This window comes from Lactuca serriola, chromosome 2 (assembly GCF_051521515.1).
Source record: "Lactuca serriola cultivar US96UC23 chromosome 2, Lser_US96UC23_V15, whole genome shotgun sequence".
Classification (NCBI taxonomy): Eukaryota; Viridiplantae; Streptophyta; class Magnoliopsida; order Asterales; family Asteraceae; genus Lactuca; species Lactuca serriola.
The window spans coordinates 112,262,841-112,290,450 of NC_136409.1; the positions used below are offsets into that span (position 1 = coordinate 112,262,841).

At 38.4% G+C, this 27,610-nt stretch overlaps 2 protein-coding genes and 1 long non-coding RNA gene across 3 annotated transcripts; all 3 read right to left on the bottom strand.

Annotated features, from left to right (window-relative positions):
- Positions 1-8,638: 8,638 nt before the first annotated feature.
- On the bottom strand, positions 8,639-9,672 carry LOC145089477 (uncharacterized). The gene is made up of 6 exons (XM_079027911.1): positions 9,572-9,672; positions 9,420-9,492; positions 9,264-9,344; positions 9,110-9,173; positions 8,933-9,020; positions 8,639-8,846 (listed from the first exon to the last, which is right to left on the bottom strand). The coding sequence occupies exons 1-6, from the start codon at positions 9,670-9,672 to the stop codon at positions 8,639-8,641; spliced, it is 615 nt and encodes a 204-aa protein (XP_078884037.1).
- Positions 8,904-10,268, bottom strand: LOC145090398 (uncharacterized). The gene is made up of 6 exons (XM_079028631.1): positions 10,008-10,268; positions 9,572-9,790; positions 9,420-9,492; positions 9,264-9,344; positions 9,110-9,173; positions 8,904-9,020 (listed from the first exon to the last, which is right to left on the bottom strand). The coding sequence occupies exons 1-2, from the start codon at positions 10,263-10,265 to the stop codon at positions 9,686-9,688; spliced, it is 363 nt and encodes a 120-aa protein (XP_078884757.1). The 5' UTR covers positions 10,266-10,268; the 3' UTR covers positions 8,904-9,020; positions 9,110-9,173; positions 9,264-9,344; positions 9,420-9,492; positions 9,572-9,685.
- LOC145090399 (uncharacterized) lies at positions 10,267-10,893 on the bottom strand. The gene is made up of 3 exons (XR_013701538.1): positions 10,793-10,893; positions 10,615-10,690; positions 10,267-10,333 (listed from the first exon to the last, which is right to left on the bottom strand). It is a non-coding gene; the product is annotated as an uncharacterized LOC145090399 (long non-coding RNA).
- Between the last annotated feature and the right edge of the window lie 16,717 nt (positions 10,894-27,610).

The window sequence follows — 27,610 nt, forward strand, 5'->3', positions numbered from 1 at the left end:
ATGATCTATGCAAATGTGCTCAGCTAAGCGTATCTATGTAATCGTATTCATGTAAGCGGAATCTCTGTAAGAGTATCCTTTCATATAGCATGTATGTAACAACCCGAAATTTCGTTTCATTGCTTGTACTCCTTTTTGCGACTTGTTTCGATCGTCCAACCGCCATTTCCGATTTTGTTTCCGATTTCCGTCAATTAATTAAGTCATTAATGTGGATTTTATTTTATGACTTAATGAGTGTCCTAATACCCTTAGAACTCATTCTAACACCTTGTATTAGTGAAGGGTATATTTCTAGAATCAACCATATCGGGTAACGGCAACTTAATCGGGTGCGACCAAAAGCCCCGTTTAACGTCGGTATCGGGTAGAATTCCACCGTGTCCCGAACTTAGGACCTATTTAAACATGTTTAAACATTCATTTGAAGCTTTTTCTTCCTCTCTCTACTCTCTCTCTCTAACCTCTCTCCTAAATCCAAAGTTTAAGGGTCCAAAACTCAATTTTAAGGCCTCAAATCTTTAAGGTACCTTCCTAAACTCATTGTATAGCATCTTTGCCCTTCAAATTCGAGATTTAATCATGAATTAAGACCTTGTATATGAGTTTACGGCCCTGGAAGGAGCTTAGGCCGTAAACTCATAATAAGTGGGTTTTTATGCCTTTAAACCCCTCCTAAACATTTTTAGGACTTAGATATGGCTTAATGACTTTATGGAATGGACCTAGAACGCCTTAATCTATAATTTCGGGACTTGTATATGAGTTTATGGCCAAGGATGGTGTTTAGGCCGTATACTCATGATTAAAGGGTTTTTAAGCCCTTAAACCCTTCCTAAACCCCAACAAGACATGGATATGATTTCTAGAATAATTGTTTTAGCCTTGGAACACTTTAAACATAATTTTGAGGGATTTATATGAGTTTACGGCCAAGGCATGTGCTTGGGCCGTAAACTCCTTAAAAATGGGTGTAAACTCAATTTCAAGGTGTTAGAAAGCCATCCAACACCACCAAAAGCCTTGGAATAAATCATAGGACCAACCAAAAATAGTTTAAGGACCTTAAACACATCAAAACCCCACATTTGAGAGTTTACGGCCATAGAACATGCCCCATGGCCGTAAACTCCTAAAAGTGTGTCAAATGGTGCCCAAAATTCATTTCTAGGCTTGTGGGAATTTTTAGAATCACATGTGATTAATTTTGAGACCTTAAAAACACTTATTCAATAAGATAAGAGAGGTTACGGCCATAGACCCCATGCTTAGGCCGTAAACTCCCTTAAGTGTTATATTTGGTGACTTTAATTTAATCCAAGCCTTAGGTAAAATTATTCCAAGCATTTCCAAGTGTCCATACCCATTTGTGACCCATTAAAACACCATAAACTACCCCACCATGAGTTTACGGCCATAAACTCACTGGGAATGGGTGTTTTAGACCAAAAACTCTTGTATGAGTTTATTCATGGAGAGTAAACTCAAGTTCCAATTCCCTAGTGCCATTACACGTCCTTAAAGGCCACCCGGATCCCTCCAAACACTCGTAATGGGGTGTTTCCGCGACTACAAGTATTTGTCCCTAACAAATAATTAATCTAAGTCCTAATTAGATACAAATGTGTATCTTTACATTATACTTAGGAACCTCGTGCATTTGCAAGCCCTGGACCAACGTTTAGCATCCGAAATCGTCACGTTTCTTGTCCGGTGAGTTCATACCCGTACCCTTTTTCAACTGTATTCACTGTTTTCAGGGGGGAATACAAGCAAAAGTACAAGGAAATCTTGTACTCCAACTTATCATTTTCTGTTCAATTGATTTCATTATGTATGTTCTAATATCAATAACTGTGTTTATTAAATAGTTCGAATTACGAAGTTAGCCTTCAAAGTAATCATAGATTTCTTGATAAAATGTTACAATCTAAACTATGTTTCATAATCTACGAATAATTCATACTAATCATCAAACAGAATGAATAACGAAACTATAACTAGGAACAGAACGAATACGAATACGACTACGAATACGAATACGAATATGAATATGAATACGAATACGAATACGAATAGTAATAGGAGTAGGATTAGGGAAACGAATAAGACTACGAATACGAATACGAATATGAATACAAATACGAATACGAATAGTAATAGGAGTAGGATTAGGGAAACGAATACGACTACAAATACGAATACGAACACGAATAAGTATAAGAATATGTTAAGAATAAGAACACGAATATGAAGATATGTAGCTAAGTATACTTCAAGATAACACCATTAGGATATCAGAATACCTAGTTAATACAATAGGTACGAATGGAAATCAATCAGTATATCGAATTTCAATAACTAAAATTACTTTGAGGAAAGTATGGGACTTTCCTGGGGAAACGTTAGATAACTAGAAAAGAGTAATAAACTAGATAACTATATATCTTTCACACTTAGTAATATACAATCAGGAAAGTATGGGACTTTCCTGGGATCATAGTTAAACATAACCAGAACCGTGTACCCTAACAATCAACCAATCTTTTCTTTTAAGAAAATATGGGATTATCTTGAATAACAATTTTTCTGTAAACCAAAGGAAACTCGTACATTTTTACAAAAACAAACATCTTATGAACTCACCAGCTTTATGCTGATTTTCAAACTGCTTGGATTCCCAGGTCAACATTAGACAGGTACCTAGCGATCCTTTTGGAGAAGACGGAGCGTACAGAAGACTCGTCTCTACTTTTGTTCATATATACTATGTATTGCGAATGTACAACTTTACTTTTGAGCAAATGTAAACTTTGATATGTAATGTAATGGTTGTTTACTTTACTTACTATGTGCATTGGATTTGATACTCAACTTGGAGTCAACCCCGGAAACGTTTCCGCCTTTGGTTTTCGGGGTGTGACAATGTAGTCTAGACTCATGAATGAACTGACTTTGGTGTAATTTCTTGTAATAGAGATAATGTTTTGTATACCCTAAACTATTCCTATAATAGTTTACTAGAATGTAATTGATGAGTGTCCAAGTAGGTTTATACACCCTTGTTACCCAAGAGTATCGGAACTGAATTAAATATTGGAACATTTATGACCATATATGTACACATGATATATAACTAATATTTAAACGACCTTCGGAAGAGTACCCAATATCCCACCAGACCACATCCAAATCGAGGAAAAGGAAACAGGGTGGATAGCCTTCCTAAGTATTTTGAACATTTCTTATATAACTATACCTATAGAGGCATGCAATTTATAATATAAAAGCATAAAAGAAGTTTTGTAGAACTTTTGAAAAGTTTAATAAATAGGAATTTATGACTTGATGTCAGTTTATAAATCGGTTAGAAAGACCGTTTGACAATACAGTTTAAGTGTGAGAAAACCTTTGTTTGAAAACACAAATATAATAGACTCAAAAGGAAACCTACAGTTTGTAAGACAGTTTCTAAAAGTGTTTCAACATGTAAAAACGTTTGTGAAAACTATTTGAAGTATCTATGAAAATGTTCGTTTATTCTTGTATATGAATGTATCTCCTTGCAATAGTATTTCTAGTATATAAAAGTTCGTGATGTTCTCATAAAACTATACCTATTATAGTTTTCTAAAAGTATGTCTCATTTGTAAAGTAATGCCTAGTGAAATGACCACTTGTTATGAAAGATATAATTTTTGTAGTGCCTAATATGGACACATATATATACAGTATAAGCAGTGTTTTTGATTTATAGAATAATAACAACACTTTTCATTTCAAAGGATATGATGTTATCGTGATACATTGTGCATATGAAAGCTTCCTTATAATAGTTATAAATCACATGTGATTCTGTTGATAAAAGTATATAATGAAACTTTATATAACATACGATAATTATCGTGTGTTTTACTTGTATTCCCCCCCCCCCCCTTAAAAGCATATAAAAAAATTTATAAAACATTTAAAAGTGTGTATTATAGGGGTATGAAATCACTTGATTGATTGAAGAAAGCGAGACGAAAATCGAGCAGAACTTCTACTCGAGAGAGCGGATCTCTCGAGATTCTCGGGAATCTCGGGAATCTCGGGAGCGTAAACGTTCATCCCATACTTGGATATGAAAACCGGGACTTTGGGATGGCTCCGAGGGTTGAAACGCAGAGCTTCGGCGCAAGAAAGGAAGGAAATGAGCAAAATTGGTCGGCACCCTCGCATCCCTTTTATAGGGTCTGGAAGCCTCGCGTACGCGGGGCGTACGCTTGTACGCAGGGCGTACGAGACGTCATGGATGACCGCATCCTCGGTCGAAGCATCGAAGCGACGTGGACGAACCGGAGCCTAGCATCCGAGTACGCTAGGCATACGAGGGTACGCGGGGCGTACCAAGGATCGGACCGCTGACTCACTCTTCGGATAATACCGGGTTTTAATTAAATTTATATTTTAATTAATTAGTAAACTTCAAAAATTCATATCTTCTTCATACGAACTCCGTTTTCGACGTTCTTTATATCCACGCGAAGGTGAAACTACGATCTACAACTTTTGTTTAGAATCCGTCGGCTAGTTTTGAATTTATTTTTAATATTATATTTTTAATAGGTCGGGACAGGAAAAGTCCGTTAAAGTTCCATAACTTCTTCATCCGAAGTCCGTTTTCGTCAGACTTTTTACCGTTGCGCTAGTATTGTTGAGTCCTTCGATTCTCATTTAGATCGTGTCGGCTAGAAGTTTCTCGATCTCTATTTCGAGTTTTTAGCTGTCTACTGTTAAATCTGTAACTTAGAATAATCACAACTTCCTCATACGAAGTCAGATTTGGACGTTCTTTTTATGCACGTTTATGGTTTAATGATGTCTAAAACTTTTATTTAGATACCTAATGCTAAAAACTATTGTATTGAAACTTCGCATTTTACGTCTATCAGTATTGCCGGTTTTACCGAGAATCTTCGGTTGGTCATAACTTCTTCGTTATAACTCGGATTTTTGGGTTCTTTATATGTATGAAAACCTTGATACGATTCCTACTACTTTAGTTAACCCAAATAAGATTTTAGGAAAGTTAAATTTTGACCTAAATTTGACTTGCGTCCCATCATATTGCCTCGAAATATTGGGTTGTCACATCATCCCCCCGTTAGAGGGAATTTCGTCCCGAAATTAGAGTTTAAACTGAATTGATAAACATGCTACGGATAGAAGTTTTATTTGCTTCTCGTTTTCTTAAGTGAACTCGGTCCCTCGCTTGGCATTCCAGCGAACCTTTCATTATCGGGACACGACTTTGCTTCTTTCGTTTGACTTCACTAGCTTGACAACTCTTCTTGGTCGAACGTATGTTGAATATTTTTGTTGACTGTGAGAATAGTACATCTTGTATCCTACAAGTAGTGCCTCCAGATCTTCCAAACAATTATCGCTACCCCTGACTCAAGATTATGTGTTGTATAGTAAACTTCCTGCGTCTTAAGCTGTCTCAAGGTATAGGCAGTGACCTTTCCTCTTGTATAAGAACAAAACCAATTCATACTGATTATGAAGTCTGAACTTGTGGTTGATTTGATGTCGTGAAGATCTAAAATGAAGTATGATTACTCATGAATGAAGGAAAAAGGATAGGTACTTTTGTTCTATCTGACTTTCTCGTCCCAATCGACAGAATGGGCATGGGTTGGGCTTCTAAGTTTATTTGCATGGAAGCACGATCACCCGTAGTCTTGGGCAGTCCCCGTCTTGAAGTTCATAGTAGAACCCATACCAGGTTCATCAATCACAGTCTCGGGTATATGAGCCGTATATAAAAATCTTGAAACTGTGGGTCTTTGGATTGAACTTGACGTACTGCACGAGTGGTACTTCGGGGAGGTTTGCTGAGTTTTTCTTCGGAAAGGATGAGAAACATGAGGTGCTCTATGTACGAGTACCTTGTTGTTCTGGAATGACGGTTTTTGCTAGAAAGACGATTTCAGAGGAATAGATGTACGTATGAAGCTGCTTTTGTGAGGATAGAATTGAATCAAGTAGTATGATAATGTCGTAATCATAAGGAAACTTAAAGACATTAGATTTGAACAAAAGATGTTTACAGACAAAACACAACCGTGCAACCATCAACAGAGTTACGGTACTTTAGACTTCTACAAGACTATTGCTGCGAATAAGGTATGCTTCGAAAAGCAAGTATACGCAGCACGAGCATCCCTATACCGACGGGATCCTGCAAAAGATAAGACTCTGGTTGCACTAGTTTTGGGTGGTTTATAAGTCTGTTACAATGACACGCCTAAGTTACATTAACGAGGGTTCCGGAGTAGGCTCTCCTGAAGCTGTGATCGTGAGAATCTTCCCATCTGCGCCAGAGTTCTTTGCTATAGGGCAATCCTTCTTGAAGTGCCCTATTTCACCACATTGGTGGCATGACTGGCTAGTACTTGCATTGGTGATGGGATTTCGGTGCTTAGCCAGTGTTATGTGGACACGAGTGCCTTCCTCATTACTCCACCTTGGAAATTGCTTCCTAAAGCGTTCTGCCGGAGTTGCCACTGGTGGCTGTGGCATGGCAAGTCTTTGGGCTCTCTTACGATTCCTTAGGACTTTACGATATCGTCTCTTCCTTTCGGTCTTTAGGCTTCACAATTCCATGACTGTTGCCATTTGTTGGTTTCCTGGTTTGGTACTACCATCGGAACTCACGGTTCCTTTTTTAGCCTTGATTGTGTTGCCTGAGTTGATGTGTGTAAGGAAAGTTGTCACAGCAGCTGCTACTGCAGCTAGTAATGTAGCGGTGTCGATATGGAGGATAGGCGTTTCGGTGCTCGGTTGATCGTTTCTGGATGACGACATGATTCTGTTTCCCGGAGAGAAAATAAATTTGTGAGTGATTCTGGTTGACCCTAGGTGTACTTCGATTGTTCATATAAAGAGTAAAATTATGTTCTCGAAAGTTTGACCTACATCCCTATGATGCAGTCCTAGTACAGATTGGAAGTATGTTTACGGAAATTTGACCTACATCCCTATGATGCAGTCCTAGTACTGAGTGGAAGTGTGTTTATGAAGGGTTGACCTACATCTCTAGGATGCAATCCTAGTACTGAGTGGAAGTAAGTTCATAGAATGGTCTCAAGAGGCTTGTCGTTCAAGCCGAGGTATCGTTGGTTGGTGAATAACATGATCCAACCATTAAAAGAGACTTGGAAATGTTTCCGGAGTTAAATTACTATGGTCAAATGATTTGACTAAAGCATGATTCAGATAGATTCCAATGAAAGTATGATAAGAGTACTTGAATAACGAATGACACAGAAGTTAGCCGACTGTCAATACCTTTGATATTCATGACGTAAAAGTTTGGGAAAATGACCTTGTAAAAGGCCTTACATCATATCCATAGGAGATAGTTCTTGACATCATAAAGACCTAACCAGAAGTACGTATAGTGCAAGGTAGTGACATAGAAACCATTACACAGAACATAGACAGGAACACGATTCTTTAAAACAAAGAAGGAAGTAAGGTATCTCTTACTGGCGGCAGTCACCCCTATGGTGAACCCTTAGTTCGGTTAGTTGACATTCCATATCAAGCAAGTATCTCTCGTACCCTCTCTGGCGTACTTGGATCTCTATGACTTTGGCTCGGTTTTTCAGCTAGTCACTACAAGAAAAAAGGCCTTTTACGACGCTCATTGCGCGTCGTAAAAGGCTCAGACGACGCGCAAATGCGTGTCAAGGAAGGCCCTGTCATAAAGAGAGACGACGCGCTTTTGCGCGTCGTCTATAGACGACGTGCATTTACGACGCTCATTTACGACGCTCATTTACGACGCGTGTTTACGACACAGAATGCGTATCAAGGAAGGCCCTGTCATAAAGGCAGATGACACGCATTCGCGTGTCGTAACCTTACGACGCGCGTGTTAATGACACGCAATGCGTATCAAGAAAGCCCCTGTCAAGAAAGGCCATGTCATAAATGAAGATGACACACATTTTGCGTATCGTAAATTTAAATGTTTAAAAAAAATAAATTTATATATTTATTAATTTTTAAATTAAATTTGCATTTAATTTCTCATAATAGAAATAAAATACCATATACAAAAAATACAATCCATTGCATAATATAAAATAAAATTTCATACTCAAAAAATAAAATAAATTACACAAATTGTAATGTCATACAAAGAATCATTCAAATGTTAAACAAAAATAAAACATTGCTAACATGGGTTATACATTCCTATAAAACTAACAAATAATCATACAACTCTTTTTCTTACTGGAAAGGAATGTCAAACATGTTTACAAGTCTCCCTTAATCTTGATTACTCACCTGCTTAAGTAGAATGTTGTTGTTGAGAAGGTTACCTAGCAACAGAGAAAAACACAACACCTCTCCCACAATCACAACATCATTTACTGAGAAAGGTTGTCAATTACTTTCATTAAGACTTTCATTCAATCACAAAAATATTAAATAAAAGGGTGAAACAGTAACTTACTTGTGATAAGTTGATCTCCCTTAGAGCAAACACAACTAAAGCATTGAACACAGAGAAAGGTTGTCAATTGCTGATCTTTTCAATTTTAGTCCCAACTCATTTTACTTGGAACGAAGAGTAAAAACGTTACAAAAACCTCAAATAACGATCAAATTTGCAAGAGAATTTTGTAGGACCCAAATTGAACAAAATCAGCCATACTCGAGGACCAAAAATGTAATTTTTGCAAAAATAAGTGAGAGAAAGCACCTCAATTTCCTTCACTTCAAATTCTTGGGTGTGTGACAAACAAGAGTTACCATAAGTTTCTGAGGCCAAACTTGACCCATTAAATCTGGGGAAAAAAATATGCAAATTGCCAAATTACCATATTATCCCTTAAAAAGAAAAATAGGAATGATGCAAGTGCAACACTCTTACAAGTCACTATCGAGATACAATGCAAAATGATTTCCCCCACCAAGCGCTAAATACTCAGTTGAACAAAGAGTAAAATACCGATTCACCCCTAATAAATGCACAATTAACATAATAAATCCCAAATAAATATTAAAATTATAAAAGATTTTTTTATATATTATCAAGAAAATGCAGTACCTGTGGGGCGATATATAACAGGACGCCCTGGTGTATTTGTAAACACAAATGTATCATTCGATCCCTGTATAGTATTTACTCATCATAGTGAAAAAGGGTAGAAAAGTCTTTTGTCAACATATAGAGAAACGAACTTAATTAAACAATTACAAACCTGGTATCTTTTCTTTGTTGATGGTTTCAAAGGTGCCTCAACTAAACCACCAAACACTGCACCTTTACGATCTCCAACAACCTGAAAATGTTTAATCAAGTTTCAGTTAAAGGGTAAAGTTGACATTTTGCATAGTTACTGAAGACAAGACATTACCAGTAGACTTAACCCAGGGCAAAGATTGCTTCTTCTATATAAGGTTGAAAGAGATATGCCATGCCTCCATGTACTAACATATAAAAATATAATGATATATCAAGATTCAAGAATAATGTGAAACTGAAAATATGATGAAGATGAAATTTTACCTGTATAGTAAGACCCATTTCTTTCCTTGACTGAGAACAGGGAGTGCAACATAAAGATCAGAACGTGTATTTTCTGTCATAAGTTGTGAAGGTTCTGACATTTTTGGAAGTTTATCAGAAGGAAAATCTGAGAACAAGAGCCTCAACAAGTGCTCCAGTTCCACCAACAGGGTATTCTAAACTACAACCTGGTTTATACCATTCTGCAAACATATAAATCTGCAAATATGCGGATATATATATATACAGGCAAAAGATTAGACATTTAGAGAACTATAAAATATGAAGGAATAGAATGGATTCTGTTTGGTTGGAATGGAATGGATGAGGACATGTGGTAATGGAATAGCCCATTCCATTCCTTCCTCAATTCCATCATACCAAAAAGTAAAACTACCTTAAAAGAAACTTTTTAATGTATGATATGATTATGTACCATTTCTGCTGAAAGAACACCATCGGATTTCACTCCAGCAAGTAAGAAAGACAAAAGATCCACCCAATTTCTAATGAAAGGATCTTTGAGTCCCAATGAATCAACTATTTCTGAAAAAGGGCGTAAAAGCTTTGTGGCACCAAGAACACCTTGAGGTCCCATTTTTGCAAATGATTTTAGGAGTGGATATGCATATCTAACTCTAGCAGTAGAAACAACTCCCAAATCACCTCGAATAGATAAAGGTGGCAAAGCCATGGCAGCTGCGTATTGTACTGTGGGGTATTCCTTCTTGATTTTAGATTTCACTTGGATCCATGATCTTCCTGCATATATATACATGACCATAAATTATTATATGACTTTAAAGTTGAAAAATGATATCAACTTTAAAAAGGTTAAATGCAAGAAAACTTATTTACAGATTATATAGAAAAACTTATTTCTATCATTACTCATGATTTTGTTATTTTTCAAAACAAAATAATAACTTTCAAATCATACATCCAAACACCCCCATTAGCATTAAACCAATTCATAATCGTTTATCTACTAAAATAATTATAGTCAACATATTTATTCAAACAAGGAACCAAAAAGACCTTACCCTCGATAACAAGCCCATAGTAAAGCATAAAAATCAAGTTGTTCCATGGAGAAGATGTCACTTGTTCAAGCAACACCTACAAATATATAGATCAAATCGCGAATTAGGTGTCATATAATTCAGTTGTAAGATTGTAAATTTCCATTGTTATCCTTATTATCAAAGGTTCTTAGGATACCTTTTTGGCAACTGTTGTCGTGTCTTTTTTTCCCTTGAACAACTTATCCAACAATAAGTGGTAGAAATGCCCAAATGGTCCAAGATATGCACACCCAAAAACCTACAAACACTCCCGCATTAATATTCTATACTGATTCTTATATATATATATATATATATATATATATATATATATATATATTTGACTGGTGCTTTTTCATTTATTGCAGAGAGAATAAGTTATATGACTTTCATATCCTGATATTTTATATGTGACACCCCGACCTTACGGATACTGTCATTTATTCTTAGTATTCTTTAATTCATTAGGAATGGTGAAAAGTTTAACAGCAGAACATGGTAACCTGCTATCTGGTAACACCAATGGTTCCTAAGTGCAAAATCAAGAAAATAAGAGCAACAAATATCGCAGGTTTCTCTCCCTCCTTGAAATTGAGCACAAGTCTAAAACAAAAGAAATATGATGAAATTGAACACAGGGCCTAAATTCTTTGAGAAATTTTCAGAATTCAATGAAGAACCATACATGTTCAACAGAAAAATCATAAATCAAAACCTATATATTATCAAAAAATCAGACCTGATGAGAAGAGGAAAAAGGAAGAAGCGTACCTGATGAGAAGGGGAAGGAGACTTCAAAAAATTGGAACAAATGAGAAGAGGATCGTCGACAATTGGTTGTTGCGGGAGAAGAAAATTGGCGTTGAAGTAGGAGAAGAAACGATGGAGTCGCTGATTTCTTCCTTTGGTAGGGCAAGGGTATAATTGGAAACCCTTCTCCCTTTCTTCCTCCTTTCTCAGTCAGTCGATTTTTTCCATCTTACCCGATTAGATTAAGCTTTCCGAGTCAGATACACAAATTTAGTTCATCAAACGTCTTTATCTGACCGGGTCATCAAAAAAATTCGTTGATGTCTGAGATTCGATACCTTGAACCAAGAAATCCCTAATTTCTCTATGAGATAGGAGCGCCGACACCTCGATCGATTTTGTTGAGAAGCATCGAGCATAACACTAAATCTTTTGGGAGTCGCAGTCGCATGCCAGGAGAAGTGAATGTGATGTTGCAGTGGTCTGTTAGAGATAGACAGAAAGGAGGGACATGGATGGAGGAAAAGGGTGGCCTGGTGGTTCTAGGGTTTTTATACAAATGGTGGTGTTAGTAACCAACGATGGTGATTGGCCATGGAGTTTCGAGACCTTGACTTTAATGGAGCTATTGTTCTACTTGATACGGAAATCACTCTAAATTTGTAGTTGTAATACAGCTCTTCTATTGATTGAGAGGCTAAGAAAGTACTTGAGGAACTGAAGATTGAGGGAAGTAGATGAAGGGTTTTTGAACTGAAACCGTAGTTCCAACAATAGTCATGGTTCCAAAAACTGTACCCCTTTGATCAATTTCATGGCCTGGTGACCAAAAAACCTTCGATTTCACTAAGAACCGGAACCCTAGTTCCAACAATAGTCGATTTTTGGTATTTGATTGAGAGAGAGAGAGAGAGAGAAGAACGATTGAAAGAAGGTAGAGGAGAGCTTGGCGGGGTTTTTAATTTTTTCAGAATTTCATTTCCCCCTTTCCCCCACTATTAAAGGATGGAACGCGCGTTCCATTAAAAAATATAAAGCGACATCCTTAGACGACGCACATTTTATTATAGGTGCCCTCCGTGTTTTTTTTAGACACTAATTTAAGGGCGCGCAATAATGCGTGTCTTCTATCCTAAATTTTTTTGAAGAGATGACATTTTTCTAATGTCACTCTCCTTTGCGTAACATAGATCAATGAGCGTCGTATTTTGCGCGTCGTAAAAGGCCTTTTTTCTTGTAGTGAGTGCTTGCAGCAGGGTCTCATGGTTTCTCTCTGATCTCTCGTGAGCATCTTCTAGATGAATGGTGCGGAGGGTATGCATTCTCGCATCAGCGACAACTTCGGCAATCTGATGTAGGGCTGTCCTGCCTTGAATCTCATTTCGGGCCACTCTGCGGACCAAGATTGGCAAGATTCTACGTGCTGAGCCCCCCTGCTCAGGTCATAAAAGTTTCGATCGCCAATAAATGGCATGGGCTGATCTTGTCCTTGGCTCCAAGTTTCTAAGCATTCCACCGACTCAGGCGTCGGGTCATGAAAGTCGGACGAGGGTTAGGAATTGGAAAGGGAGTTGCTCGGGGTAGGTTCTTAACCTCTGGTTCGGGATTAGCATCGTCTGAAAGGTTCTCATCACGGTGATCATTCAAAGGGATAGGATGATCATTATCTGGTTCTTCTTCAAACCAACCAGCTATGACTTCGTTCGGAAGATATTGGTTGCCGTGGGGATGGAGTCCAACTATGTTTTCTATGCGAGAATTTAAGGGTAAGAGAATAATTATTAGACGAACTATCTAGATAATTATTTAGAAAACCTTCATTAGTTCCATCGTTATTTGTGAAGTGCATACCAGCTATGTGTAATTTAACAGGATAGACCTTCGAATAAGTGACCTTAACTCCGTATTCACATAGAATAGGGGTGAAGTAAAATTTTCCCAGATTCTAAGTCTATAACATCCTAATTACATATAGCCTTAGTGTATCCACTTAGCAACTATCAACTTAGTGATGAAGATCCCGTTTTAGTTCTCAAGTATAAAGTACATATAGTAACACCAAATACTCCTATAGTATTTTAATTTTAATGTTATGTTCTATTGCTCTCATTGTGGTAGGGTTGGTAAGATTTTAGCATTGTTGCAACCACGCAATTTAAACTTAGGCACATGCTAGTCAACCCTCGGATAATATAGGCGATCAGGCTATATCTTCCCAGTTTTGACCATATGTCTCTAAGCCTACTTGTGTTGCCCAACAATCGTAATTCTTTTGTACTGTCCTAGTGACACTGATTTTAGTATGAATGCAGGCACGTATACTTACTTAAATATTTTATTATTTAAAGTATAAACTCTAAATCAGAGTATTTTTAATCCCATTGTATTTATAGTTAGTATATCTTTTATGGGTTGATATACTCAATTCACTATAAACAATGCTCTGATACCAATCTGTCACACCCCAAAACCGAGAACGGCGGAAACGTTCTGGGGCGGAGGACGTCATGTATGCATCACAACAAATGTAAAGTAGTAAACAAGCAACAACATCATCCATTGCATTAATAGTATAATTTTTGTTACAAGTGTTTTCTTTCATAGTACAAGACAACATGATAACTGATCAAAATAAAAGACGAGTCTTGACTGCTCCGTCTTCTCTAAACCTTGCATCGGCACCCGTCTATTTGTAACCTGAGAATACAAGTTATTTTGAAAGTGTAGGTCAGCATTTAAGCTGGTGAGTTCATAAGTATTTAATGTCATTGCTTTGATTAGTTGTTATGAAAGACTAGTGAATGATTGATGAAACATTGTATAAGTATGAAAACTCTAGAAAATCCCATATTTCCTACTAGTATAAAAGTAGTCTTCTACCAAGACCCGAATGTTTTGAAAGTAGTCTTTTACTAAGACCTGACTGTTTTGAAAGTACGCATCACTTGAAAATGTAACGGTTTTTCCTTGTTTAACTATTATTATAAAACTCTAAAAGTAATAATAAATTATGTTGTATCCTTTGGTACTAAGATACACACGGCGTGGAAACTCGCCGTAAACTGATCAACCGTAGACCTCCATAGATGTGCACTTACCTCTGTTGCTAACAGCTGGGTTTAGGAATAGTTAGTCCCTTAAGTAAAGATACACATGGCGTGGAAACTCGCCATAAACTGATCAACCGTAGACATCCGTAGATATGTCATCATCCTCTGTAGCTAACAGTGGCTATAGGAATGGTTAGTCCCTCAAGGTATCCTTTGGTACTAGGATATAGAGTCCAATTCATCTCGTTGATTATGTGATTGCATCACAAGGTAAAGATAAGAAGGTGATCTATATAACAGTATCTACACATATCATATGTAGTAGTAACTCGTCATATATGATCTATGCAAATGTACTCAGCTAAGCGTATCTATGTAATCGTATTCATGTAAGCGGAATCTCTGTAAGAGTATCCTTTCATATAGCATGTAGTCTAGACTCATGAATGAACTGACTCTGGTGTAATTTCTTGTAATAGAGATAATGTTTTGTATACCCTAAACTATTCCTATAATAGTTTACTAGAATGTAATTGATGAGTGTCCAAGTAGGTTTATACACCCTTGTTACCCAAGAGTATCGGAACTGAATTAAGTGATGGAACATTTATGACCATATATGTACACATGATATATAACTAATATTTAAACGGCCTTCAGAAGAGTACCCGATATCCCACCAGACCACATCCAAATTGAGGAAAAGGAAACAGGGTGGATAGCCTTCCTAAGTATTTAAACAATTCTTATATAACTATACCTATAGAGGCATGTAATTTATAATATAAAAGCATAAAAGAAGTTTTGTAGAACTTTTGAAAAGTTTAATAAATAGGAATTTATGACTTGATGTCAGTTTATAAATCGGTTAGAAAGACCGTTTGACAATACAGTTTAAGTGTGAGAAAACCTTTGTTTGAAAACACAAATATAACAGACTCAAAAGGAAACCTACATTTTGTAAGACAGTTTCTAAAGTGTTTCAACATGTAAAAACATTTGTGAAAACTATTTGAAGTATCTATGAAAATGTTCGTTTATTCTTGTATATGAATGTGTCTCCTTGCAATAGTATTTCTAGTATATAAAAGTTCGTGATGTTCTCATAAAACTATACCTATTATAGTTTTCTAAAAGTGTGTCTCGTTTGTAAAGTAATGCCTAGTGAAATGACCACTTGTTATGAAAGATATAATTTTTGTAGTGCCTAAGATGGACACATATATATACAGTATAAGCAGTGTGTTTGATTTATAGAATAATAACAACACTTTTCATTTCAAAAGATATGATGTTATCGTGATACATTGTGCATATGAAAGCTTCCTTATAATAGTTATAAATCACATGTGATTCTGTTGATAAAAGTGTATAATGAAACTTTATATAACATACGATAATTATCGTGTGTTTTACTTGTATTCCTCCTCCCCCCCCTTAAAAGCATATAAAAACATTTATAAAACATTTAAAAGTGTGTATTATAGGGGTATGAACTCACTTGATTGATTGAAGAAAGCGAGACGAAAACCGAGCAGACCTTCTACTCGAGAAAGCGGATCTCTCGAGATTCTCGGGAATGTCGGGAATCTCGGGAGCGTAAAACTTCATCCCATACTTGGATATGAAAACCGGGACTTTGGGATGGCTCCGAGGGTTGAAACGCAGAGCTTCGGTGCGAGAAAGGAAGGAAATGAGCAAAATTGGCCGACACCCTCGCATCCCTTTTATAGGGTCTGGAAGCCTCGCGTACGCGGGGCGTACGCTTGTACGTAGGGCGTACGAGACGTCATGGATGACCGCATCCTCAGTCAAAGCATCGGAGCAACGTGGACGAACCGGAGCCTAGCATCCGAGTACGCTGGGCGTACGAGAGTATGCGAGGCGTACGAAGGATCGGACCGCTGACTCACTTTTCGGATAATACCGGGTTTTAATTTAATTTATATTTTAATTAATTAGTAAACTTCAAAAATTCATATCTTCCTCATACGAACTACGTTTTCGACGTTCTTTATATCCACGCGAAGGTGAGACTATGATCTACAACTTTCGTTTAGAATCCGTCGGCTAGTTTTGAATTTATTTTTAATATTATATTTTTAATAGGTCGGGACAGGAAAAGTCCGTTAAAGTTCCATAACTTCTTCATCCGACGTCCTTTTTCGTCAGACTTTTTACCGTTGTGCTAGTATTGTTGAGTCCTTCGATTCTCATTTAGATCGTGTCGGCTAGAAGTCTCTCGATCTCTATTTCGAGTTTTTAGCTGTCTACTGTTAAATCTGTAACTTAGAATAATCACAACTTCCTCATACGAAGTCAGATTTGGACGTTCTTTTTGTGCACGTTTATGGTTTAATGATATCTAAAACTTTTATTTAGATACCTAATGCTAAAAACTATTGTATTGAAATTTCGCATTTTACGTGTATCAGTATTGTCGGTTTTACCGAGAATCTTCGGTTGGTCGTAACTTCTTCGTTATAACTCGGATTTTTGGGTTCTTTATATGTATGAAAACCTTGATACGATTCCTACTACTTTATTTAACCTAAATAAGATTTTAGGAAAGTTAAATTTTGACCTAAATTTGACTTGTGTCCCATCATATTGCCTCGAAATATCGGGTTGTCACAGCGTCAGTACGAGTCCGTTCTAAGTCCTGGTCATCGGTAAGATGATGGAGACGAACTGTGTTGACTCTAATGTTAGCATGGATCTCCATGACTTGGTCGAAGTTTGCTCTTCCCTGCCCAACATTACGAGCAACACGATGAACCAAGATAGGAAGGAATCTGTCTGCTTAGCGTCCCTCATTCAGGTTGTAGAAGCTTCAGTCCCCATTGTAAGGAGGTGGTTGTCCCTGCTTGTGGCTCCACCTTCCCAAGTTCACTGTCTAGAGAGGCATGGGCCTTGAAAAGCCAGACGAGGGTTAGGATTTTGAGCAACTTAGGGTGGATTATAGACCTTGGGGTCTCAGTCAGAGTCTTCTTGGAGTTCCTCCATGTTCTCTTCATCAGAACTCTCTTCGGGATCTTCTTCTACTAGGACCACCGGGTTCTCATCCTCGGGTTCAGCTTTATCCACCGATCTCTTGATCGGGAAAGTACTAACTACCTTAAATCCAATTTTTTAATTAAGGTAAAAATGTGATAAGGTTATAACCATGCTTGATTGACTAGTATAAAACATGACATTCTGCAGGCGTTGAATTGGTATGGCATTTGTCACCCGTAGACATGCAGGTCCCACTGTAGCTAGCAACAAGGTGTAGGATGGTCAATCTCACATAGATCTATATACAAAATCAGGCTCTCCCTATAGGAGACTCTGGTTATAAAATGTGACACAAGAAGTATATTGTTATGCCATGACATAGTGGCTCACATTATTGTTATCTTGTTCTTGTTATAGTACTTATGTTCCTTTCTGCTCTTGTTATAGTATGTATGTTCCTTTCTATTCTAGTTATAGTATGTATGTTCCTTTCTGTTCTAGTTATAGTATGTTTTGTAATGTATAGTAATTGTATGAATGTACTGACTCCTGTATGTTTCTCTGTCACACCCCCAAACCAGAATGGCGGAAACATTCGGGGGTGGATGACTTCACGTAGTATCAGAACAACTGAATATTGTAAAGAAAGTAACACAAACATCATATATATAATAAAAATGTACATTGTTGCATTATACATGTTTGCAAAAGAATATTACAATATGATGCTGTAAAATGTTTAATAATAAATGCCTTTAGCGTTCCTTCTTCAAAAGCTGGTAGTTACATGTATTACTGATTCCCTGAGAAATACAAGTGGTTTCAAAAAAGTGTCAACAATAAAGTTGGTGAGTTCATAAGTGTTTTGTACTGAAAAGTATGTCTTTTTGGAAGAAAATCGATGAACATGGTTTTCAGAAAATCCAATATTCTCCACATATAGTTTGAAAAGTTCCCAAGGTTGGAGGGCGTTAGTATCTCTCGTATTTGAATGATAAAGATAAGTTTTGTAATCAAAATAATGTAAATACTGAATGCATGTAGTAATCTCGTAAATCAAGCTTGTTTTTATACTTTTGTGTGAGCCTTATAACCATACTATTGACACAGACTGCCTGTAACAACATTCTTCAGGTGTTGTAGTGTTATGACATTTGTCACCCCAGACCTGCCGGTCTAACTGTAGCTAACAGTTTAGGTGCGGGGTTGTCAATCCCGTATAGATCTATACACAAGTATCACGCTCTCCCTCCAAGAGATTATGGCTTATAATACAGGACTTGAAATGCATACATAAGAGTACGTTGAAGTTTGAATATCTCACATCACTTAGTATAAATAGATTTACGATAAGAAAGTCTTTATTTCACTTTAGATGAAAGTATTTCGTTTTTCAAGATGTATACGTAAGAATGTAAGAATAACTCGCAAACTACACCCATTATAGTTTTTCAGAAAGTATGTTCCATTTGGTGAAAATAACTTGGTGATATACTAAACTTTATACGTAAAGTAAGATGTTGGTATCAAAAAATAATAAGATAGATGTTACATTTATGTTTATAAAACGATACATTTTCTTGTATTGTACTTGTATCCCCCCTAAAACATGAAAAGACTTGAAAAGTAGGGGTATGAACTCACTTGTTCGGTTTGAAGAGAGTGGGACTAGAGTCGAGCAGAACTTCAACCGCGGAAAGCTGCATCTTCGAGCTTCTCGGGGATCTCGGTAGCGTAGAACCTTTGTCGGGGGCTCAAGTGTGGAACCGAGGGTGTCAGGATGGTCTCTGGTACGTAATAGTGTGTGAGAGTGAGTGAAAGGTTGAGAGAGGTGTGCCAAAATACGGAGTTTATGCCTTCTATTTATAGGGCTGAAGGCGCGAGTACGCTGGGCGTACCACCAGAGTACGCTGGGCGTACTTCGGTTACGTTGGGCGTAACTTTGCGTCATGGCTTACGACTCGGGTCTAGCTAGGCATAGAGCTCGCAGCCGATGGGACTTGACCCTGCACCTGAGTACGTTGGGCGTACTCTTGAATTACGCTGGGTGTAATTCTGGCTTCCATCTTCTAAATTCTGTAACTTTCGCGTACGGGCTCCGTTTTTCGTGTTCTTTATATCTACGCGTAGGCGAGATTATGCTCTACAACTTTCATTTAGACTCCGTCGGCTAATTTTGACTTTATTTTTAATGCTATGTTTTTAATAGGCCGGGACTGCTAAAGTCCGTTAAAAATTCATAGTTTCTTTATCTGACGTCTGTTTTCGTTTGTCTTTTTATCATCTTACTCCTGATGTGGAGGCCTTCAACTCTCGTTTAGGTTGCGTTAGATAAATATCGTTTAATCTTGAATTCGAGTTTTTAGCTCTCTACTACTGGTACGAAACTTAGAAAATTCGTAACTTCTTCATACGAGGTCCAATTTGGGTGATCTTTTTTATGTACGTTTACAGTTTAACGAACTCTACAACTTTATACTACTGTTACAAAACTTAGAAAATTCGTAACTTCTTCATACTAGGTCCAATTTGGGCGATCTTTTTTATGTACGTTTACGGTTTAACGAACTCTACAACTTTTGTTTAGATACTTAAGGCTAAAATGCATTTTATTGGAATTTCACTTTTTACGTTAAATAGTGTTTTACCGGGTGTATCGTAAATATTTTAGTGGTTATAGTTTCTTCAGTATAACCCGGTTTCGAATGTTCTTTATGTTTTTGGAAACCTTGGCATGATATCTAACATTTGATGCATCCCAATTTAGATATTCTGAACACTTTATTTTTGAGGTTAATTTCGTTGATTCCAAATAGTTTTCGTTGTATTTGACTTTTGAGTGTTACATTGCTTTTTGAAAAATATAGGGTTGTCACATCATCCCCCCGTTAGAGGAAATTCATCCCAAAATTTAATCTAAGATTGAGTTTACGGGTTAGGGAAGCGATACGGGTACTTTTGTTTCATCTTATCCTCGCGTTCCCAGGTGTATTCAGGTCCTTGCTTGGCGTTCCAGCGGACCTTTACAATAGGTATGCGACTTTGTTTAGTCCTTTTAATTTCCCGATCGATGATCTCTACTGGTTCTTCTACGAATTGGAGATTCTCATTTATTGCAATTTCGTCCAAAGGGATGACAAGGGTCTCATCGGACAAGCACTTCTTTAGGTTTGATACGTGAAAAGTAGGGTGTACATTGTGGAGTTCCTGAGGTAATCGAAGTTTGTAAGCCACTGGACCGATCCTGGAAAGGATCTCGAATGGTCCAATGTATCTTGGGTTCAGTTTCCCACGCTTTCCGAAACATATTAATCCTTTCCAGGGCGAGACTTTTAGTAGGACACGATCTCCAACCAAGAATTCCAAGGGTTTCCGTCTTTTATCTGCATCGCTCTTTTTTCTGTCCCTTGATGCTTTCAGTCGTTCCCGGATCTAAACAATCTTCTCCGTAGTTTCCCTTATGATTTCTAGCCCAGTGAGTGTGTTGTCTGTTGCTTGTCCTCTTGCTAGTTGTGTGTCACCTACTTCAGCCCAGCACATAGGTGATCTGCATTTACGACCGTAGAGGGCTTCAAACGGGGCAACCTTGATGCTAGTGTGGTAGCTATTGTTGTACGAGAACTCGACCAAGGGTAGATGGGTGTCCCATGCTTTGCCAAAATCGATTACGCAAGATCTCAACATATCCTCTAGGGTTTGTATGGTTTTCTCACTCTGGCCGTCAGTTTGTGGGTGATAAGCAGTACTCATGTCTAGTCTTGTTCCTAGAGATTTTGCAGCGAATGCCAGAACCTTGAGCTGAATCTACTATCTCGGTCCAAGCTAATGGATATGGGCACACCATGCAGCCGTACAATCTCTCTGAGGTATGTTCTAGTTAGTTTCTCCAATTTATTCGTTTCTTTGATTGGTAGGAAGTGCGCCGATTTAGTTAACCTGTCGACGATCACCCAGATGGTGTCAAGTCCGCTTTCCGTCTTGGGTAATTTGGTTATGAAATCCATGGTTATCCGCTCCCACTTCCATTCGGGTATTTCTGGTTGTTGCAACAATCCCGAGGGCTTTTGGTATTCCACCTTGACTTTGGCGCACGTCAGATATTTGCTCACGTAGGTAGCAATTTCGGCTTTCATGTTCAGCCACTAGTACAGTTTCTTGAGGTCGAGATACATCTTATCGGAGCCGGGATGTACGGAGTATCGTGTCTTATGGGCTTTGTTCATGACGACTTATCTGAATCCGCCAAACTTTGGTGTCCAGATCTGATCCATGAAGTAATGAACTTCATCATTCTTGACTTCAAGCTTCTTATCCATTCCCCCTAAGGCTTCCCCTGTCACATTTTCAGATTTTAAGGCTTCTATTTGGGCTTCTTTTATTTGCTTGGATAGGTGTGAATGGATTGTCATAGTTAGAGACTTCACTTTGCGGCCCGAGTATTCCTTCCGGCTGAGTGCATCCGCCACCACGTTAGCCTTTCCGGGATGATATCGAATTTCGCATTCGTAATCATTTAGTAGTTCTACCCACCGTCTTTGTCTCATGTTGAGTTCTTTCTGGTTGAGGATATGCTGGAGGCTTTTATGATCGGTGAAGATTGTACATTTTGTGCCGTAGAGATAGTGCCTATATATCTTTAGAGCGAAAATGACTGCTCCTAGCTCGAGATCGTGCGTTGTGTAGTTTACTTCGTGCGTCTTTAGTTGTCTTGAGGCGTAGGCGATGACCTTCCCTCGTTGCATCAGAACACACCCAAGTCCTTGGTTTGATGCATCACAATAGACCACGTAGTCCTCCATTCCTTCTGGTAAGGTTAGAATGGGCGCACTACATAAGGCTCGCTTTAGTGTTCGAAACGCGATGTCTTGTTTTTCTCCCCAGTCGAAGGTCACGCTCTTCTGAGTTAGGGTGGTAAGTGGCTTAGCAATCTTTGAAAAGTTTTGTATGAACCTTCGGTAATATCCGGCGAGTCCCAAAAGTTGCCGGATTTCTGTTGGGGTTCTTGGGATCGTCCAATTTTCTATTACCTTGATCTTAGAAGGATCCACGTGTATCCCCTCTTTGCTTACTACGTGACCTAGGAAATCTACTTCTCGAATCCAAAACTCACACTTTGAAAATTTTTCGTATAGTTTTTCTGCCCTCAATGTTTCCAAGACTTGGAAGAGGTGTTGGCTGTGTTCTTCTTTGCTTCTTGAATAGATGAGTATATCATCTATGAACACGATCACGAATTTATCCAGGAAGGGACGACATACCCAGTTCATCAAGTCCATGAACAATGCTTTTGCATTTGTCAATCCAAAGGGCATCATTACAAACTCGTAATGACCATAGCGTGTTCGGAATGCCGTTTTGGGGATGTCTCCTTCCAGCACTCGCAGTTGGTGATAACCAGATCTTAGATCGATTTTTGAGAAGTAGCTTGCTCCCTGTAGTTGGTCGAGCAGATCGTTTATGCGCGGTAGGGGATATTGGTTCATGATCGTGAGTTTGTTCAGCTCTCGGTAATCGATGCACATGCGAAAAGATCCGTCCTTCTTCTTCACGAATAGGACCGGTGCTCCCCATGGTGAGAAGCTCGGTCTGATGAAGCCCTTGCTCAGCAGCTCGTTTAATTGACTGGACAGTTCTTGCATCTCAGCTGGGGCTAGACGGTAAGGCGACTTTTCTACTGTAGTAGCTCCGGGAATTAAGTCGATTCTGAACTTGACTTGGCGTTCTGGTGGGATTCCTGGAAGATCTTCTGGGAAGATGTCTGGGAAGTTGCAGACTTCCGGAATGTCTTTAATGTTCTTCGGTTCTTGTTTCTGGTCTACTACGTGAGCTAGAAAGGCATGATATTCCTTGCGAAGATATTTTCGTGCTTTAACACAGGAGATGATTTGTAAATTTGTACTAGGTTTGTCACCATAAATGACAAGAGTTTCGCCGTTTGGCAGATTGAGGCGAACGGCCCTTTCGTGACAAAGTATATCGGCATGGTGAATACTTAACCAGTCCATATCGATGATGACATCAAAACTTCTTATCGAAATGGGCATAAGGTCGATTTGAAATAAGTGCTCGTTTAAATTTAATGTGCACCCTACGTACATATCACTTGTGAAAGACCCCAGCATTTATGAAAGACCCAAACTTTTATACTATTTCAAAAAAAATTCTTAAGTTACTTCCTCAAAACATGCTACATGCATATTTATAAAACAATATTTTATATTGATAAAGTGATTACAAAGGATTGGATACAAACCGACTAAGTTTTATTACACTTCATGTCTACCCAGGAATCTACTATTCATATACATACATGAACATTAAAATACAGAGAAATAGTATTAACTATTCTAAATCTTTCCGCAGTATAAAGCTATATTGGATACTCATCACCTGCAATTGTTAAATATTGAGAGGGATAAGCGATAACGCTTAGTGAATTCAATAAATAGATAGAATATAATCTTATGCCTTATATATACCAATATGACAGAAGCAAAAGGGAACAAGAACAACAATAACATATGCGTATCATATGTCACGCTTTCAATATCAACTCAAGATTTGATTCAAAGATTTACGATCAATGAGACATAACAATTTCAATACTTGATATGCATTAACAAAACTTTGACCCAAATGGCACAGAAGACATATAATTTCTGATTATCAATATGATAGATTGCAGGTTTTCACGCCCTGATTAGCATTTCGGTAGATTTCAGGTTTTCACGCCCTGTTTAACATTTCAGTAGATTTCAGGTTTTCACACCCTATTTAACATTTCAGTAGATTTCAGGTTTTCACGCCCTGTTTAATCTTCTGCCAATGCCATTTAAATATAAGTCATTCACTTATGGGGAACATGCTCTACATGGCCAGAGGCTTCATACCATTGCCAATGTGAATCTAAGTTTTTTCACTGATCACATGGTCAAAGGTATTACTTTTGCTATCAAAATAGCAGAATAAAAATAACACGGAAAGATAACTCGGAATAATAACACTGAGAAGCACATAGCACATATAACACATAACATACAATTGTTCCTATATATTGAACTCACCTTAAATTAACCGGGGGTTAAAATAGTAATTTGGAGAGCACTTCGGCTTTAAATATGACTTTCTATGTTGAAAACCGGGAGCTTAATTGAAAACCGGGCTCTGCGAAGCTAGGGCTTCAAAACCGAAAAGATAAAATTTTCGGGCTTCTCGGCGGTCTCGGGGTGTGTTTTGGGTGCTAAAATTGATACCGGGGCTTCGGGGAAAGTCAAAATGAATAAAATATGGAAAAAGGGGCCAAAAATGGCAATTTTCTAAAATTACCCGGGAGATCTCGCAAGCTTCTATTTATAGGGCGAGGGTTCGGTCCTTGTGGCTGAGAAGAGTCCACATCGCAGCTGCAAGGTTCGGTCAGGAAGGAAAAGCGTGGCTCATGCGAGCTTCGGACATTTGGCAGGAGAAGCGAAGGCCACGAGGCTGCTGCGAGGCTCGGACGTTGCTTCGTATGCGAGGCTGGTAGGCGAGACGTGGCTCGCTTCGGATTGGCCACCGATGCGAGGCGTGTCTAGTTCTTACTGGACCTCGGCCTCGGACGAATCAGAAGAGGACACGAAGCGGATACGCGTTGGTCTTGGACTGGGCCACGTTTCGGATACGTTGCTGCTTCGTGCGAGGTGACGTGGCCTGGCACTATTCATGCGAAAATTCTCGAAAATTGTGCCCAAATCTTCTAAAATTCATAACTTTCGCATATGAGCTCCGTTTTGGACGTTATTTGTATGCACACGTAGCTAAAATTATGCTCTACAACTTTCGTTTAGACTTCGTTGGCTAATTTTGAATTTATTTTTAATATTATTATTTTTAACAGGCCGGGATAGGAAAATCCGTTAAAAATTCATAACTTCTTCATCCGACATCCGTTTTCGTCAGACTTTTTACCGTTGTACTACTAATGACGAGATCTTTAATTCTCGTTTAGGTTGTGTTGGCTAAAAATCACTCGATCTAAAATTCGAGTTTTTAGCTGTCTACTGCTAAGCTGAACCTTCGAAAAATCATAACTTCCTCATACGAAGTCAAATTTTGGCGTTCTTTATATGAAAGTTGATTATTTTCACGAGTTCTACAATTTTCATTTACATCACTAAGGCTAAAAATTAGTTTGTCGAAAACTAAATTTTTACGCGACAAAGTATTTTCCGGATTTATCACGAATCTTCGTTTGGTCATAACTTATTCGTTATAACTCGGATTTCGACGAGGTTTTCGCCTAAATGTTTCTAACGAGATTCTCTGCAACATTAAATAATAAAATTTCACTTATTTCAAATTTTATATTTTCGCTAAATTTTCATTATTTGGCTATTAATTGGAATCTCATAAGACTTCCAATTTTTATGAGTGATTCTAAACATAGTTTTACTTCATTTCTAGTAAAAACCATCTGTTAGAACTCAACACTCAATTTCACATAGTATTTCACAATTTTATTCATTACAAAACACGATTTCAAAACGTGTATGTTACAACTTGCGCTTTCCGTTTTACCGTTTTCCATTTCTACAGTGAATATTTTATTGAGTGGTTGGGGTTTTTGATTAAGTAGGTGTTTGAATTTATGACTCACAAAACTTCTCTCCGCACTGCAGTCAAAGAGTATGCATGCATAAATGTTGTCGAGGAGAAACGTACCCGTAACCATCGTGGGGTCAGCTATTGCTTCATTTTGACCTATTGCCAGCACTCTCCCAACACCGCCAACATTCTTTGTCTTGGGGCAATCCCTCTTGAAGTGCCCAGTTTCTCCACACCCATAACATGCCTGGCTTAATCCAGTACCAGGAACTTGAGTGATTGGTCGCGCCGGTCCCTTACAGAAATGGGCAGTGTGCCCTTTCCTGTCGCAGTTTTTACAGTGCATCTCGCGGCAATTACCGTGGTGATGGTAGTTGCATTTTCTGCACTTTGGTAGGTTCCCAGCATATTGTTTCGTTGGCGTAGGGGTAGCAGGAGTTGCAGTGGGAGCAGTAGCGGCATGAACCGCCACCATTTGTTTCTTTGAAGATTCTTGCGAAGTTTGCCCCTTTCTCTTGTTCCAGAACTTCTTCTTGCTGTTGTTGTTGGCATTGTTATCATTGTTGTTGTTCCCTTTGGTTGGTTCAGCGACGATAGCCGTGACGCCTTGACAGACACCATGATCAACGGGAGATTGCGCCAGTTCCTTGGCGCTGTCGAATGTCATGGGTTTGGAGGCTAACACACTCCCTCAAAGTTGGGTTGATAGTCCCCAGATATACCTTTCCACCTTTTGGATTTCCAGGATCAACATTCCAGGGCAAAGTATTATCAAGTCACTGAATCTGTTGGTATAGCCTACGATTTCCGAGCCTACCATCATAAGGTCCCACAGTTCCTGTTCGAGCTTCTGAATCTCGCCTCTTGGGTAGTACTCTTGTAGGAACATTCGTTTCAGGTTTTCCCAACCCATGGAGTTTGCCACCACTAGGGTTAGTGTCTTGACGTGGCCGTTCCACCATGTCAGGGCTCGTTCGGAGAAAGTAAAGGCGACAAATTTTACTTTGCTTTCTTCAGGGCATGCGCAAATTTCGAACACAACTTTCATTTTCTCTATCCATTGGGATAGATCCATTACTCCCCCAGTCCCATAAAAGGGAATAGGTTTTCCATTGGTGAAGTCTTTGTAAGTACATACCCCAGAACGCCCTTGGCTTTGGCCATTTGTAAAGCTGTTTATTCCTCCTCCTGACCCGTTGTTACTCATTTGTGCCATTGCTGCGGTTACAACGGCTGTTACAGCAGTTTGGAACATAGCGGCATCCATAGTTGGAGGGGGCGGTGGAGGTGGTGTTGGAGCTGAGTTTCTGCGTGATGATCTACGAGGAGGCATGTTCTGGTAGAGAAATAATAATGAACATTATAAGTTTCTAATGATTTGACAATCGTGTCTTCCGAAGTACCTGAAACAATAATTTGTAAATGTAAGCTTGAAGGCTTAGTGAGTTACCCCAAAATACTAACACCATACAACCTGATCAATATCATAACAAGCAATATGCATATAGACTTTACAGTATGACTGGACCGCCCTTACCGGGACTTCAGTCTATCTGGCCCACTCTCAAAACCTTCAGCATGTCTGGTCCACCCTTACT

Coding starts and splice junctions, on each gene's coding strand:
- LOC145089477 (XM_079027911.1), bottom strand. CDS start 9,672: ATGTCAGAACCTTCACAACTTATGACAGAAAATACACGTTCTGATCTT. Junction 9,345..9,419: donor GCCCTGGGTTAAGTCTACTG/GTAATGTCTTGT, acceptor AAACATTTTCAG/GTTGTTGGAGATCGTAAAGG. Junction 8,847..8,932: donor TTGTATCTCGATAGTGACTT/GTAAGAGTGTTG, acceptor TTTTTTCCCCAG/ATTTAATGGGTCAAGTTTGG.
- LOC145090398 (XM_079028631.1), bottom strand. CDS start 10,265: ATGGCTTTGCCACCTTTATCTATTCGAGGTGATTTGGGAGTTGTTTCT. Junction 9,791..10,007: donor GTGTTCTTTCAGCAGAAATG/GTACATAATCAT, acceptor GCATATTTGCAG/ATTTATATGTTTGCAGAATG.